At 36.8% G+C, this 16903-nt stretch overlaps 1 protein-coding gene across 1 annotated transcript in view; it reads right to left on the reverse strand.

The window, feature by feature from the left end:
- The window catches only part of ITGA1 (integrin subunit alpha 1), a 158156-nt gene that overhangs the window by 70605 nt on the left and 70648 nt on the right, over positions 1-16903 (reverse strand). The window contains exons 4-7 of the mRNA XM_077896008.1: positions 16038-16126; positions 15822-15933; positions 15081-15208; positions 1166-1314 (exon numbers count right to left, since the gene is read on the reverse strand). Coding sequence (XP_077752134.1) covers positions 1166-1314; positions 15081-15208; positions 15822-15933; positions 16038-16126 — 478 coding nt within the window. The remainder of the gene's footprint in view (positions 1-1165; positions 1315-15080; positions 15209-15821; positions 15934-16037; positions 16127-16903) is intronic.

Consider the following 16903-nt stretch of genomic DNA (forward strand, 5'->3'; position numbering starts at 1 on the left):
ATACTGATCTTAGCAGGCAGGTAAGATGAGAGCATGGATAGTTAGCTCTTTAAAGTCAGTTGAGGGATCCCTGGGTGGCGCAGCGGTTTGGCGCCTGCCTTTGGCCCAGGGAGCGATCCTGGAGACCCGGGATCGAATCGAATCCCACGTCGGGCTCCCGGTGCATGGAGCCTGCTTCTCCCTCTGCCTGTGTCTCTGTCTCTCTCTCTCTCTGTGTGTGTGACTATCATTCATAAATAAATAAATAAAAATAAAGTAAAATAAAGTCAGTTGAGAAGTTGAAGACACTTAACAGAAGGATCCTTAATCCAACTACTTACTAGATTTCTCAAGATTTTGGTATTGTTTAGTTTTTGTTCAGAACCTTACTAGCTTTAAAGGCAACTCAGGAAGAAAATAGCAGGAGATAAGGGTTGAGTGCAGTTGGGGAAAAAAAACAGAAAAAAAAATTGTTCCACACTGTAATCAAAGAATAGTTCTTAGTTTCTCGTAGAATCAAATTCAACCAGAGTGGATTATGTGTTCTCCATGGAAGTGTAAGAATAAGGAAGGGATGTAATTAAGAGGGAATTTGGAAAAAGGAAGAAAAAGCAAAAAAATGATGATGTTCTTACAACTTCTTTTAATCTTTGCAATTGATTAGGCTTTCAAATGATTTCAAATACAGCAGTATTGAATTTAGCCTCTTAAAAAATCTTGAGAGCTTCAATAACCCTATATCAGGTACTGTAAAGTTATGAACATACTAAGATATAAATATATATTGAGTAGAAATAAATGAATATTAATCCTTTTTTAAAAAATGAGATTCCTAGAAGCTGTAAACAAAGAACAAAGGGAAAAATATTCACTAATATTATGTCTTAGTAATAAGGAATATGATAGAGAAGACTACAGTAATTTTTGTGACTGACTTTCCATCATTTCCATCATTTCAACCTTTGGAATAAGAGGAAAGATAAGAAGTGAGGGGAGACCATATTGTAGAAAAACTTGATCCTATAACTATTAGTTAGCCAGTGGGACCTAGTTTTAAAAAAGATTTTTTAAAAAGACAGTTAAATATTGTCAAGGTAAATGTTCAATCAACACTCCAGAAGGCTTGATTGTGAGCAGTTATTTTTTCATAGTCTTTTACTTTGGTTTATTTTTTTAATCCACATACCTGGCTGTGTCTATTCCAAGGGCTGTCATAGTCTGGCGGCCACCTCTCTGAATTATTTGATTTGCTGCAACAAGTACTTCTTCTGTTGATGAGTACTTATTAAGGTTGAACTCATGGGTTACATTTTCTCCATACTGTACAATTCCAACCTGAAATACCAAGCCACTGTGAGTTAACCATCTAGCAATGTTTGGTTTTCAGTTTTCTTAAACGTGTGGATCAGATATACGTTTTTGTCTTTCAGATGAGTTAAAAAATTCATCAGCACACAAATCTTTCTATTCTGACAGCAATAACCATTTCCACTTGTGGATATTTGTAGCCCAAAGAATAAGAATGACAATACTCTTATTAAATTTCTCAAGTGATTGGTTTATCTCTTCACCAGTTTCTACTTAATGACTCTGGCAGGCCTTGGAGGGTAGAAAGTGCAACACACTGACATGCTCTCTGCCTTCATGGAGCTTCTAACTAGTAGAGAGAGAGAGAGAGAGAGAGAGAGAGAGAGAGATTGAACACATGATCCTTCCAATGCATGTTCAACTGTGGAGAGGGCTGTAATGGAAAAGCTGTTTAGCAAGTAGGACCTAAGGCTCTACTTCAAAATGGGGGCTCAGAGAAAGCCTCTTAAGAGTGATATTCAAGTTGAGGCTGAAAGGTTCAAGGAGGGTGGAGATCTGTCCTGGATAAAGATTGAGTGGGAGGACAGGATCCACACAAGGGGAATCTGTGTGTAAAGAAGCTGAGATGAGCAAAAAGCAGGGATGTCCTGAGAACCAAAAAGAAGTCAGTGAGCCTGGACCAGGCTGTGAGGGGAAGTGAAACAAGATGAGGCTGGATGAGTAATAAGTGGGGCATGTTTCTGGGGGAGCACACTTTTGCTTCAGGCTGTATCTAGTTCAGGCATAGCTTCATTTCTCTTATGCCAGCCCTTCTCCCCACCCCCCCTTTTCATGTTCTCTGTCTTCCCTTTTTTGCCTCCCTCCTTTCACTCTGTCTTTAGCACAGACAGGATAATGTTAAATAATTAAAATCTTTTTTAAAAATAGAGGACATTAGACATCTTGGAGCAATTATGCCACCATACTTAAATAAGAATAGTGCCTTATATAAATATGTATTTTTAAAAGATTGTATTTATTCATGAGAGATGCACAGAGAGAGGCAAAGACATAGGCAGAGGAAGAAGCAGGCTCTCTGCAGTGAACCTGATGTGGAACTCGATCACAGGACCCCAGGATCACGACCTGAGCTAAAGACAGGTAGGTACTCAACCACTGAGCCACCAAGCATCCTGTATCCTATATTTTTAATGCTTTATAAAAACTTTTTTTCCTAATTTATTCAGATTATAGTATCACATTTTATAAATGAGTAATTTAAGTTTACTCCTCATAGTGAAGGGGCAGATGAGGGTCTAGTCTAAAATGTGAATCCCTTATCCCACAGCTCTTTCCATCACTCTATTTCTTCTCTACAAAAATACAACTTCCTAAAGTCCCTGCATTCTCTGTCACCTCATCCTGCTAGTTTCTGCTAAATGCTGCTACCATTTCATTGCTACTTGATGAATTTAATGAGTTAGCTACCTAATCTTCAGGGACTGGAGAATATAATAAAGCAAAGCAAAAAAATTATATTTTAAAAATAGAAATAGAACATATTAATTCTTCCTTAGAGTTGCTTAGTTAGGTATAGGATAAATAAGAAACAACTAGAGATCATATACAAGTGTAAGATAAAGTACATAATAAGCTGAGTGAACATGCAATCTGCTCAATTTGTGCCCTGTTCTTCTAAGAATATATCTTTCACTGAATATTTGTCACCATAAGTACCAAGACTATGCACTGTTATAATTGGAATAAAGATGACCAGAAGTCCCTTTGGAAATAAAGTAGACTACAATGAACTAATTATGCAAAAAATAATAAATGAATGGGGACATACCAATAACTCCAGTTCAAGTTATTTCCTTGAATTATAATGAAATGGATAGTTATCTATTACTCTCTACATAGATTTAAAATTATTTTCCCAATGACCTTTATAGCTTTTAATTAATAATCCAGGGAGACACTAAATAATTATTAAGGGAAACCATGAAGGTTTGATACTGTCTTTGTTTATATAAATATTCACTGTAAATAAAGGTAAAATGATGTTGGCACTTAAACATTATGCCTATTTTTAGGTATCAAGATGAATAAATATTGTTGTGAAAGTTAATTGCTCATCCATTTAGGACATCTTATGGAGTTGTTTGTTTTTATTTCCCTTTGTTTTTATTTGACTAAGCAGGAGACCAAAGAATTCTGAGAACTGTCATTCCTGTCATTATTCTTGGACATTTACATTTTACTACTTGGGTGAATCTACTGAACACCCTAGTCTCTTATTTGGATAATCTATTGAACGGTCTAGTCTCTTGTTTCTTTGACTTCCTCATCTTCATAATCTTTTCCTCTTTTTTTTTTTTAAGATTTTATCTATTCACGAGAGACAGAGAGAGAGAGAGAGGCAGAGACACAGGCAGAGGGAGAAGCAGGCTCCATGCAGGGAGCCCGATGTGGGACTTGATCCCAGATCTCCAAGATCACACCCTGGGCCGAAGGCGGTGATAAACTGCTGGGCCACCGGGGCTGCCCTTCATAATCTTTTCCTATAGCTCACCTGTTATTCACTCTCAAGGTCTTATCCTTGACCTTGTCAACTGGAAAAACTGCAGCACCTCCAACTCCATTCAAGTGTTCTTCTGTATGCCCATTAACTTCAGCTCATTTACCTAGTATATTTAATTCATCAATTCCTTCACCATATCAAGACTTCCTATTAATTCAGAGATCCTACTTTTTTTTTTTTTTTTAACCTAGCCTAGATCCCATGGTCCATCACCATAATCATTTACTTGCAAACTTTAACTCCTTTAACCATTTTTCCCCTCCATTAACTCGCTTGGCTAACTTCCAAATCTGGTTAAATCCAAATATCTCCCTTTTCTTTGTGTGCTTCTGTGACACTAAATGTTTTTAGACAGAAATCACACAACTTGTAGACTGGTCTCACTTTAAAGTTATGGCCATGAATCTCTAATGTGGTTGCACATAACACAGCCCAACAGTCCTACTCCTTTTTACCAACAAGTGCACTTTGCTCCCACTTGAGAGCAAATGGTCATAAGCCATTAACTGTCATAAGCCATTAACTGCTCAGGAAAAAGAGAGTATCACACTGATACATGGGGAGGAGTTCACAGGAAAAGAGGTAGAATTTATCCCAATTAAACAAGGCTGCTTTGTGCCATAACATTTGATATTTGCAACATGCTTTACATATCTTATAAAACCTTCTATAAACTATGGATTATCTGAACACTAGGGATAGAAAAATTTTAGCCCTTGGTAAGTAAAAAAATCAGTGCTTTATATCTTTCTCTCTTTCTCTATCGACTTAACATATATATCGCTTTCTTAAGTTTATTCTCTAGAGAATTTACAAATGCCAGTTGCTTTCTTTATACTTTGCTTCTAACTCCACCTGAGCATCTCTTCAGATGACTGACTGTCCTTGGACTGCTAGAAGTGTTTTGCCCCAGGGGCTCAAAAAGCCAGGAGTGCCCAGGAGTTTTCTCCCTCCTTGCCTATTACCATGTTCCATAGGCGACGCTTCAGTGCAGGCAGTGAAAGACCAGCACATTGACTCAACTGGGAGCTCCCCTTCCAGATCAGCCTGAGTCTTGATTTACCCTGAAATCACACCCTTGCTTGTCCTCAGTTGCTACTGTTTTGCTTCTCCAAATATCTTACTATTTTCTCTAAAAGCACTCCCTTAGTAAATCACTATCACTTGGCTCATTTTCTCAGGGTTTGTATCTGGGAAACCAGACCTAAGGGAGAGAAAGAGAAGCTTCAAAGCACTGATTTTGGACTTTGCAAGAGGATACAATTTTTCTGCTATTCCTAGTGTCCAAGTAACCCAATATTTTCATAGAAGGTTTTATAAGGTATGTAAAGTACATCACAAATGTCAAATATGATGGCACAAAGCAGCCTTGTTTAACTGGCATATATTCTACTTCTTTTCATGTGAGCTATTATCCCTCTTTCTGCATTTCTTCATTGGCTCAGGCCAGATTTCACTGCCTTGAACCTGGACTGTGGCAATAGTTGGTCTCTCTGCTCTTGCTCTCCCTCCTATTTCCATTCTCCTCAGCTTCTTCTACATATTAATGAAAGATTTACTATCTTGAAATTCTTTCATCATATAACTTGTTCAAAAATCTCTAATGGCTCTCCACTGCTTAGTATATCAATGACTTTGAAATACACAGTACACTTTAGAAGATAATTTTTATTCTAATTAAGATAGAAAACAGATAGATCTTCAAGGTGCTCCTGGAAATACTAGACCTATAGGATAAAATTCAGTTTTCTTCCCCTGACTTGCAGTTACTCAAAGCCTGACTGTATCTTATTTGTTCTCCTTCATCTTTAGGATTCCCCAGTTCAAATGTTGCCCCTACCCTTTCTCATCCCTCCAACAAAGATACATTCTACCCATTCCAGGAGATAAGTTTCACTTTCTCTGCAAAAATTTCCCCACCTAGCCAATGTAGCGCATACTGATCTTCCCCTTCTCTAAGTTTTGAGGCAAACTTGTCTATTTTGCTCCTGTGAGTACTGCACTCTTCTCAACTGCTTTGTATGCATGCTTTATCTCTCCAACTAAATTATATGTTCTAGAGGGCCAAGGAGGGGTAAAGAGCATGGACTATGTCATAGCTTTTGGTATTCTCTTATCCCATGCCACTGTTTTGCTTTGCTTAGAGTTGACCCTCATACATTCTTACTAAATGACTGTAACATTTCACATAAGCAAGTAGAATATGGAGATAGCAGAGAAATAATGATAAGCAGAAAAAGACATAAAGTAGTGTGGGAAATGAGAAGACTGGGCAGTAGAAACTTAGATCTCAGGGAAGTGACACTCAGTGTAGGCCCCTGGCTGATACTGGGCTGCATATTTCCTTAGGAACCAGACAGAATAAGGCTTGCTGTGTCTTCTCCAGAAAGGGGTGCCATTTATTGATTTTCATCACAGGAAAATGGTCAAATCCCAAAACAAACATAAGTAATGCTTTGCTGACTATTGATAAGACCTAGTGAATAAAAACAGAGTCAGTCCTAGCTTAGTGTATAATTTAAGGCAAGTAAAACAGATTCATTCTAGCACACTGTGTGTATATGCAAATGCAACAGAACCAAGTAAGGGTGATGATTAAATAACAAGATAAAAAGTGAGCCAAGTGATAAATACAAATTGTAAGGAGGCTGGAGAAAAGAAGCACAAATATATTTATTGTCTTATGTTGAAAGGCCTCATGGAGGGAGGAAGATGCAGCCTTCTGAGTGAGATACTCAGGTAAAGAACAATCAGTTACAAATGTAGAATGGGAAAAAGCAATGCTGTCTGGAACTTGGAAAATATGTCAAAAATGAGGAGGAATTGAAATCATTCTAGGAACTGAGAAAAATAAAAACAGCCAATAATCATCATATGTGACTTGAAGCAGCCAGTTGCTTCCATTGTTGGAATGATACAAGATCCAGAGGGTAGAAATTAAGTAGAACACTGTTGAGGAGTAATGGAGATGGATAAGTTCTCGGCATGTTTGCTGAATGGAAATAAACAGACAGGGATGACAGCTAAAAGAAGCAACAGGTTAGATGTAGGTTCTCTTTAAAAGAAAATGAAAAAAGAGTAGCTTATGGCATCCGTAACACAGTACAGGAAGATAGTAACAACACTCACAAGGGATAGATGAATCACAAGTAGAACTTCAGTCACTTTTCAGAGGCAACTGGAAAGGAAGCCTTTACTTTCTAGAAAGATACAGTTTGTACTTCCTGAGTAAGTAGAACAAAAGATATAGGTATGTAATTATATTCTAAGGCCAAAGAGAACTAAGATTCAGGCTATGGCATAAATCAGGAACACAAATGCCTGAGGATTCTTTTACATGAGCCAGAGGTTTGTAACACTTATTCAAACCCTCCATTTAAACATGAGATTTATAATCCTTCTTCAGCTAAGCCACAAACTAATATTCCCTTACTCCTTTCCTAGGGAGTACTATCATCCTTTTGTGTGTTACTAGGTATGATTTTTAAAGAGTTCCATGGTCAAGTAATCTTGGAAAATGATGAATAACACAAAGTTAACATTTATCTTTACAGCGGGACCCCCTTCCACATCCTCTCTGTCTTTCTGCCTTTATCTCTTCTGTCTGCCTTTTTTTCTCCCACTGCTATTTATATTAACTAAAAAAGAAAAAGATAAAAGATAAAAGAAAAAAGCTACAAATTTCAAATGCAAAAGACCAAGGCTTTTTTGTTACTCTTGTCCTTATTTGCTCTACTCCGTCTCATAAGCAAATTCTCTTGAAAGTGCTCTCAGAGGGGCACCTGGGTGGCTCAGTCAGTTGGGTGATGGACTCTTGATTTCAGCTGGGTCCTGATTTGGGGGCTGTGAGATTGAGCCCTGCTTTGCGCTCTACACTCAGCTGGGAGTCTGCTTGAGATTCTCTCTTTCCCTCAGGCCCATCCCCTCCTCTCTAAAATAATAAATACATCTTTTTTAAAAAATGAAAGTGCTCTCAGAATCTCTAATATGACAGCATGCATTGTGAATCATGAATTGGAAGACCTGGTATATTTTATTCTTATTTAAGGGAATATTTTTTGGGAGAAACATATTCAACATCTCAAGCAACACAGTTTGGACAAAATTGCCTTATAATACTGACTTACCTACTTGTAAATATCAATTAATTGTTTTTGCCTCATTCACCTTTGATATATTCATGATACAATATCATGTACTGCAGTTATCCAAATATAAGATTTTACTTCATTTCTAAGTTGGAAGTCTTTTAGGTTCAGGGACAAAGTTTTAGTTTTTGTAATTTTTAAATTGCCCATGACATCTAGCATAATACTTGATCAGTAAGATATTTCATATGTATCTGCCAAATTACAATGAATTAGTTATCTAAGCGGTTTCATTTCTTCTGGGGAATAGAGAAGAAAGAGAAGGAAAGTGAATGTGAGAAATAGAAAAGAAATCACCGAAAGGAAGGCATTCTGATTTTTCTCTCATGAAACTTCAAGTCGCAACAGCATGACAAAGAAGTTTAAGAAAGAGAAATATGCAAAATAGCTATTATAAAATAATGAAGTTTTCTGTGTAAGATGCACAATTGCTTAACGTGAAAAGAGCTCAGGCTTTGTGTCTGGCCAGTTTTATATTTCCTTTTACCAAACTATGGTACAAAAGCCCTACCCTATAATGTGCTTCTAATGTAATTAGAAGTCAGAGTATGAATGTGGTAATAATATAGATTGCAGTCCAATTGAACTGTCAGCATGGGTCATTCTGATGCAATGTTAGCTGAAACCAGGCTTAACCTTTTGTCACTATGGAGAGGGACATAGATGAGCCTGGCTTTCAGATGAAATGAGTCCTCAGAAATATAAAGTTAAATGATGATAAATATAGGTCCCGGGAAAGGGATATATTTAACTGCCCTCTTAGATACTGCTGCAATGAAGCTGATCCAAATTCAAAAATGCAAGGATAGGAGAGTGAAAGTAAAGTTCTGAGGAAAGAGAAGACTATGGGAAAAATCAGGAAGAGAGGTGAATGGAGCCAGGGAGGGAACACCTGCAAAGCCTGAAACCTAATGTGAAGGGGATGTCTCGGGGGAGTCCCACAAACACATACTTCTAACTCAATGATTTCATGAAGTAGAGTGAAAGAAGGAGGTTATTACAACAATGATTTTTTTAAAGATTTTATTTTTTTAAATTTATTCATGAGAGACACACAGAGAGAGACAGAGACAATAGGCAGAAGGAGAAGCAGGCCTGCTGCAGAGAACCCAATGCAGGATTTGATCCCAGGACTCCGGGATCACAACCTGAGCCAAAGGCAGACACTCAACCACTGAGCCACCCAGGTGCCCCACAACAATGATTTTTAACACAAGGAGAAAAATCCCAGTAATGACATTTTTCCAAACCAAATAATTCATCTCCTCTGTGGTTGGAAAGACATAAAACTCTAAATTGTATCCCATAAATAAAAGGATTAAGGTACAATGCTGTCAAAGTAGAGTTTGTAGTCTGCTAGGAGAGGCAGATACGTGATACAAAAAGTAGTGCTACCAATGATGAGAGCAATAAGTGAAGGGTGAGCAAAAGGTATGGAAACATGGGAAGGGAAAGAACTGTTCATGGGAAGCAGGGGTGGAAAGATCATGGAAAGTGCCAGAGCAAGTGACATTGGAGGTAAGTCTATGAAGTATACCTAGCACCTAGGGCCTGGGGTAGAGAAGGGCACTCTGGGCAGGGGGGCTCATGCAGACACAGATGATGTGTTCAGGGAAGGCCAGGGGAGGCTAGGGCACCAGGGAGGCAGGGGGCAGTGGGAATGACTGGTGCCAGGTGAGAAATGCCACATAGTCCCCTGGAGAGCTTGGATCTTATTCAGCAGGCAAAGATAGGAGATTTCTTTTATCCAGGGAAATGCTATGGTCTGAACTTTACCTTGGAAGGATAACTCAGGTGAGTTATGGATGGAGGAAGGGGGGAAAATGGAGAACGGGTAGCTATTGATAGAGAAGATTCACCTCATTCACAATACCACTGTCAGAAACTATAGCCTGATTGACAAGGATATGGCTGCAAGGTGCAGTCAGGCTTCTTTTCAGACTTCAAAACAATGAATCGGGCCTAATATTTAAGGCTTCTAGGGAAATAACCATAAAATGTGCAGTAAAAAGAAAGATAAATAATATTCCTAAAATTTAATTAATTTCTCTCTTTCATTTTGGCTGGTTTAATGTTATTCTACACTCTTGATAGCAACAATCTAGACATTGTTCCATTAGTATATTTCACTTTTATATCAAGCCTCACAATTTACTGGTTTTATTTAGGGTAATGCACTTGTATTTGGCATATTTATATCATTCTCATTTATTATTAAAAGCAATGTTATGTTTAGGTATTGAGGATCAATAAGACCTCCATAATGTTTATACCATCATATCTTTTATGGCAAGCTCAGAGTGTTTCAGGTTTTTTTTTTATAGGTGGTTTTTTTAAAAGGCAATTTTACAGCCTTTACTCTGTCTTGGGTAAAAAAAATGGTTTACAAAAATTTTTTCACTATGTTTTCAAAAGTCTTAATGGGACCACACAGGAACATGGAAGAAATTTTGAATAACTATTTGGAGTTGATCTTTTTGTAATTGTGTTGCATTCTCTTAATGTATACTAATTGTCATACAGAAAACTTATTTTTTCAAAGTTTTTTAAATTTTAGTTACACTTAATTAACATACAGTGTTATAGTAGTTTCAGATGTATAATATGGTGTGATTCAACATTTCTATACATCATTCTGTGCTCATCACAAGTTCATTCTTTTTTTTTTTTTTTTTTTTTTTACATTAAGACATACGTTTATTCATCTCCACACATGGGCAGACTATGGTTAAAAAAAATCCCACGATTTAATGCAATCAATTTACACTAGTTAAAATTGTCACAAAAATCCTATCTTACAGCTTCAGAGCTCTTGATAGGAACCTACCATGATGTTAAGGTTCAGATTTAAGGAACACATGTAGCTCCCATGGTTTGCCTGAACGCGTGAATGTGTCACATGGTCAAATATCAAAGCTGGGAAGGATGAGAAGGTGAATGTGCTCAGGGAGAATTTGGATCATTTCATGGATCATAGAACCTCAGCACTTCAGTAAGGGCAAATTAGGCAGGTTCAAGTTACATCCCTAACTTCTGAAGATGATGTCATGGATGCAAATTTCCACATCCTTACAAAGGAGTGATATTACCTTCTCACAGAGGACACAAGATTGGTGAACTACTGTTCACCAGTGACATTTCTCGTGTTAACTAGTGGATGTCAAAAATGTTGTAAGACCTGAGTGCCCAGACCCACCAAGAAGCTCTCAACTCTTTGATTTCCCAAGTTCCTCGAAGCACTTGTCACTGCTTTTTGGGTCCCAAATGTAAATGGAATGGAGAAGGTGCCCTGTCCAGACATATCTTTTACACAAGTTCATTCTTAATGCAAGCTTTTTTGTTTTCCTTCCTTCCCCCCTTCCTTCCTTTCGAAGGTTTTTTCTTTGTTGTGTTGATAGTTACTCTCACATCTTTGCAACTATCTTCCAATACGTGCAGTTACTGAATGACAAATCTACGACTGCAGAGAATAGGCCATCATATTCGATTTTTACTTGTTGTTACTAGGTGTATAACTGTAATTAATATAGTAAACAAGAACTCATGCGGTATAGTCATAATGTAAATTTTTTGGGGCCCAATGATCTCTTTAAAACTTATTTAGTGTGAAGTTTTTCCATTCCCCTTGGATAGAAAGATAAAGGTCTTATTCTTTGTTTTGAAAGATCTGTTAAAAAAAAGAGAGACCAATAAAATTGACCTTTAGGCAACACAAATTTGAACTGTGTGGGTCAGTCCACTGATAACATGACTTTTTTTTTTTTTTTCTTGGTAAATACAATGTAGTATACAGATGTGTTTTCTCTTGCTTATGATTTTACTAATAACCTTTTCTTTTTTCTAGATTACTTTATTGTAAGAATACAGTATATAACATGTATAACATATACAATATATGATAATCCACTGCTTATGTTATTGGAAGGGCTTCCAGTCAACAGCAGGCTATGAGTAGTTAAGTTCTCAGGGAATCAAAAGTTATATGCAGATTTTTAACTCTTCAGAAAGTCATTGTCTCTAACCTTCACATTGTCCTAGGGTCAAATGTATTTGAATTTAGGTTGTACCACAGAAACTGCTGTATTTGTAGGTCAACAAAATTATCATACAGCAACAATTTCATGGGGTTCAACTTAAATTAAAACAAAATCAAGAAGACAAAATATCAAAGTTGATTTACAGTTAAATCTTCTCTCCTTCCCTTACTAAGTAAGGCTTACAGTGGGTGAGAAGCATGCAGTTGAGAAAGGGGAACAACTAGTTGTTTCTTTCTTTGTTTCTTTACTTATCTTCTTATCTTCCCTTGCTTGTTAACTGTAGTTTCTGACCTCCACAGGGACAGGGGGAGGGAAGATGAATAAAGGATACAGGAATTCTTACTTGACTGGTGCTATCTTGAGATGGATCCAGTGCTAACAGCCTTCTTGTGGATTCTCTGCAGATGTCCCTTTACCTGCAACCTTGTCTGGGTGAATACATTTCACTATTGCTGTCCCTGGATATCAGGGATGTCTTCTGACTTTCTGTGCAGAAGCCTCTGCTCACCTTAAGGGAAGTCCATGGACAGGACCTAGCATGATTCTGTGATAATTCGTAAACATACACATTCTTTGTACTGACGACTGACCCTGGGCCTGCAGGCCAATTCGACTGTGGCTTCCTCTCATCTGATTGCCTGTCAGGAGCTGGTTAGCTGTTATCTGGCCGGTTAGGTATTTCGGGCAGGAGTCAGACTCTAGTCAACTGTGTGTCCCAACCTCAGTGGACACACCAAGCTCACTGTATGATCCCACTGAAGCCTTTCTCACTAGGCTCTTTTTACAGAGAAATCTTCATAAATCCTCTTAACTCCATTCTTAATACCTTTATGCCCTTGATGTGGTTGAGGACTCTGAGTTTCCCATCCAGCTCTTAGCTTCCTATCTGTAGTCTCTCTCACAATTTATGTTTATATATCCCCCTTTCAGGAATGAAGGCAGCAAGGATAAATACTTGGGAGGAAAAATTCCAGAAGGAAATTCTGCCAATCTTAGGGCAGAACTGGGTGCTCTAATTGAAAACAAGCAAAAAGAAAAAGACAAAAAAACCAAACTTATTTAAATTGTTACAACCAGTCAGGGAAAAAAATGGTTGTTAAAATAAATTGTTTATGTTTTTGGAGAGAATTACTGTAATACCACATGAAAGACAACCATACACATTTTCTTTGAAGAGGAAGTATTTTTCCAAAATTTCTATGAATAAATTTCCATTCTGAATCCAAAGAAGGTCAAATTTTAAAGGGAGTTTAAATGCGTTACATTTAACTTGTTTAAATGTTACATGTTACGCATGTAAACATTTAAAACCCTGTTAAATACAGTTTAGCAAAATTGATGGTTTAGTAAATATGTCCTTTCTGATCCATTTCATTTAGAGAATTACTTACAAAATAGTCATGAATACAACTTAAGCCAAAATAGAAAAAGATTAGAAAATACTAAACACTAAAGCCCAGAGTATAAAGTAATATACTTAAAAGAATATTAAAATGCCAGTTGTAGAAATAGTGTCTCATTAAGTGTCCACCTATCAGAGAAAGATTTTTAAAAGCATCAATTATGACATACACATTTATTCCACAGAGTCTTATTAAGGGCCCACTATGTCATGTCAAAGCACTGGCTGGCTACTAAAAAGGATTAAAAAGGTGATACAAAGTCTATATCTAGAGATGCAGCAGACACACATACACATCATTATACAATAATGCATTAGTCCTGTGTTTCTGAAACTTTACCATGTTTAAGAATCGTGTAGCTTGCTTACTTAAAATGTAGGCTCTATAGCTCTACTTTGAGAGACTCTGATTCTGAAAATCTGGGGCATCGCACAAGCACCTCAGGGATTTGGAAAAAGAAATTCTGTGAGCTACTTTTGGAGAAACATCTCATTATCAGAAGCCCTATGAGGGCAGTGGCGGTGTCTGTCATATTGTCTACAATTATCCCAGCCCTAGCACAGAGCCTGGTACACTGTAAACCCTCAGGAAAAATATTTGAGTAAATGAATTAAGAAGTATGACTAGATTCCACAATGAATTATACAGGCAAAATGTGACAGAAAAATTCAGCCATTTAGGGAGCTTCTCCCTACGAAGAAGATTGTCTCCGGTGAAATCAGCAGATATCACAAATGACTGTGTGCAGGGTTGCATTCTGAAATTTTCTCCTCTGTGGAATGGGGTCCTGGAACTGAGTAAATGTGACCTGACTCTTCTGCCTCATTTCCCTCGCATTTGCTAGTAGCATCTGCACCCTAAGGGTTGAGCCCATTCCTCTGAATAGAGTAATTGTTCCTTTTAAGAAAGACCTAGGACTCCATATATCTCACCCCGCAGGCTAGAGTTCTGCTGGTGGCTGGGAGAATAGCTCCTCTATTAGGACTTTCACTATAGAAATAGAAAATTAATTACAGTTCTAGTGGATAGAAACATCAAAATTGCAGCAGAACAAGTTGAGCACATGCCCCATGTTTTAGCTACAGTTAAGTCGAATAGTTGTTTTTTTAGAAATTTCTCCCCATGAGTACCTATTTCTAAACACATCGCCTTTATTGCCATTAAATGAAGTGAAACCTCATTAAGAAAAAGAAATTCTTAAATATGAGAAAAAAATGGATTTTAAGTGATATTTTGTGGTCACTCACAAATTTACTCTGTATAGTATGAGAAAGGAGATTGTAATGTTAGGTGTTCTTTGGGTTGTGAGATTAGTTTCCACAGATTCTGAAACCCTTCTCTGATATTATCAGAGGTAGCTACAGTTACCTTATAAGTAAGAATCAATTATGATTTTACAGAGATTTGTAGGGGATATTTTCCAAGAGCATTAGAAATGGCAGCTTTCATAATATTTTCTATTTAGAAAATAACAGGATCTTCCAGTAATGTCTTTTTCATCAGGAGAAAAGCAGGGATATAGAATATAACATTCATCCTGAATATTAGCTTTATTGGTTAGTTTATTTTCAGAATATTTTTATTATTAAAAATCTATGCATTTTTATCTTTAGAACAACAGAAATCAAAATGCTTAGTCACATACCTGTGTCTGTTTGGGACCAATATCCATTCTTTCAAGAAGGTCATTTAAAAAAGCTGTAACACTTTCCCAAGGGTAAATACTGTTGGAGCCATCCAGCACTATGACTATGTCCAGCTGGGTACTGCATTCTATAATAAAAGGAGTCAATTGCGCACATTTGAATTTATCTTTTTAGACAGTACGAAGGTGTATGAAGTGTCTTCATGGCTGAAATAAGCTCGTTTTAAAAGATAAGCTGATAGTCCACATAGTGGACACATTGCTTTTATAATCAGAAAACAGTTTTAGAAAAATAAAGGTGATAAATACTGTTGCATTCCATAGCAATTGGTTTGAAATTCTTATCAAGTAAAACTCATCTCTACTTAATTTTAATCGACATTGTATGAGTTATCTTTGGAAATTTTCTCAATATGAATTTTATGTAACTATTCTCATTCTATGTGTACTTCAAATGAGATTACTCTCTTCAAAGAGACTCACTCTTTAAATAAAAACAATGTGACAGCTTTAGTGATGATGTTTAAACAAGACTCTGTTAAAGGTTATTTACACTAATATCAACTCCAAAAATAGCAGTACGGTTTGGTTATATATTGGCAAAGCAAACATTTACCTAAATTGGTAATGCTGGTAGCTGACACAATACTTCAAGCTTTTTGGTATGCTCCTGTGTATACATATGTCTCATTCATTGCTTACACTTTTCAAGCATGTAAGAACATTGCATAAAATGTGTACCTCGTACAGGAGCAATGGAGTTCACGACTTGAAATGTGGGGCTGACATCAGAACAGATTCCAGTTGTGTAATGCAAATGTCCACATCTATATGCATATAAGGGGCCACATGCCTTTTAAAAAATTAAAAACCATAAGATTAAAAATTATAGAACAGATTTTATAAAGACATAATGATAGCATTCCTGGTTCATTAATCAACTCTTTGCTTTCTTACCAGAAACCCTCCATTTGGGTTGGTGACTAAAGTTGATCCAAATGTCATGTTCTCCTTTACTTCCGTGACATTGGGAATTGATGTATTAACTAAAAATAGAACAAAACTTTATAAGGGTGGAAAATGAAGTAAAATTAAGTGTCTTCTCATTAAGACATTCTATTTGCTTTGCTCATATCATAGCACATTCTTCCTATGATTCAACTAAATAGTCTTCAAAGTATTATTAAAGGATATAATGAATAAGCTAAGGCTGAAAACTTGGCTTATGTCCCAGAAACTTTGTCTGGATAACTGTCTCAAATAGTTTTGCTGAACTGTAAAAGAATGCAGAACTATTGGGGCAATGAGAGAATGTGGGATAGCCTTTCACACATTTTTTTCTAACTAAAACAAAACATTTACTCTCATAATATTATAGGTATAATATAAACTTACACACATACCTTGCATGTTATATCTATATGTTATAAGTGGCCAATGATAAAAGATGATTTCTGATAGGAGGGAAAATGAGCAGTAGAGCAGGAAAAAAAAAAAAAAACCTTCTCAAATATACGTTTTTGACCATTATTTTCACCATCATGGGGACATCATGAGGCTAGCAAAGAAAACTGGAGGAAGACTGAGCAGTGGTCAGGAAGTTTGGATATAAGAAATACAATGAAGGGACGCCACTTGATATTCCAGGTAGGAACACTGGGTCTTGAAGCATGCCAACCTGGCAAAATTGGCAAGAAGTTCTAGTTATTTATATTGGAAAGAGCAAAAAAAGATTGGACAGGAAAAATCCAAATCTTCTAAACTCTGCTTAGCAGAGTGATAAAATATTTGAAAGTGGCAAATCTCAGGTTCAAAGATTTATC

This window comes from Canis aureus, chromosome 4 (genome assembly GCF_053574225.1).
Source record: "Canis aureus isolate CA01 chromosome 4, VMU_Caureus_v.1.0, whole genome shotgun sequence".
NCBI classification, from domain to species: Eukaryota; Metazoa; Chordata; class Mammalia; order Carnivora; family Canidae; genus Canis; species Canis aureus.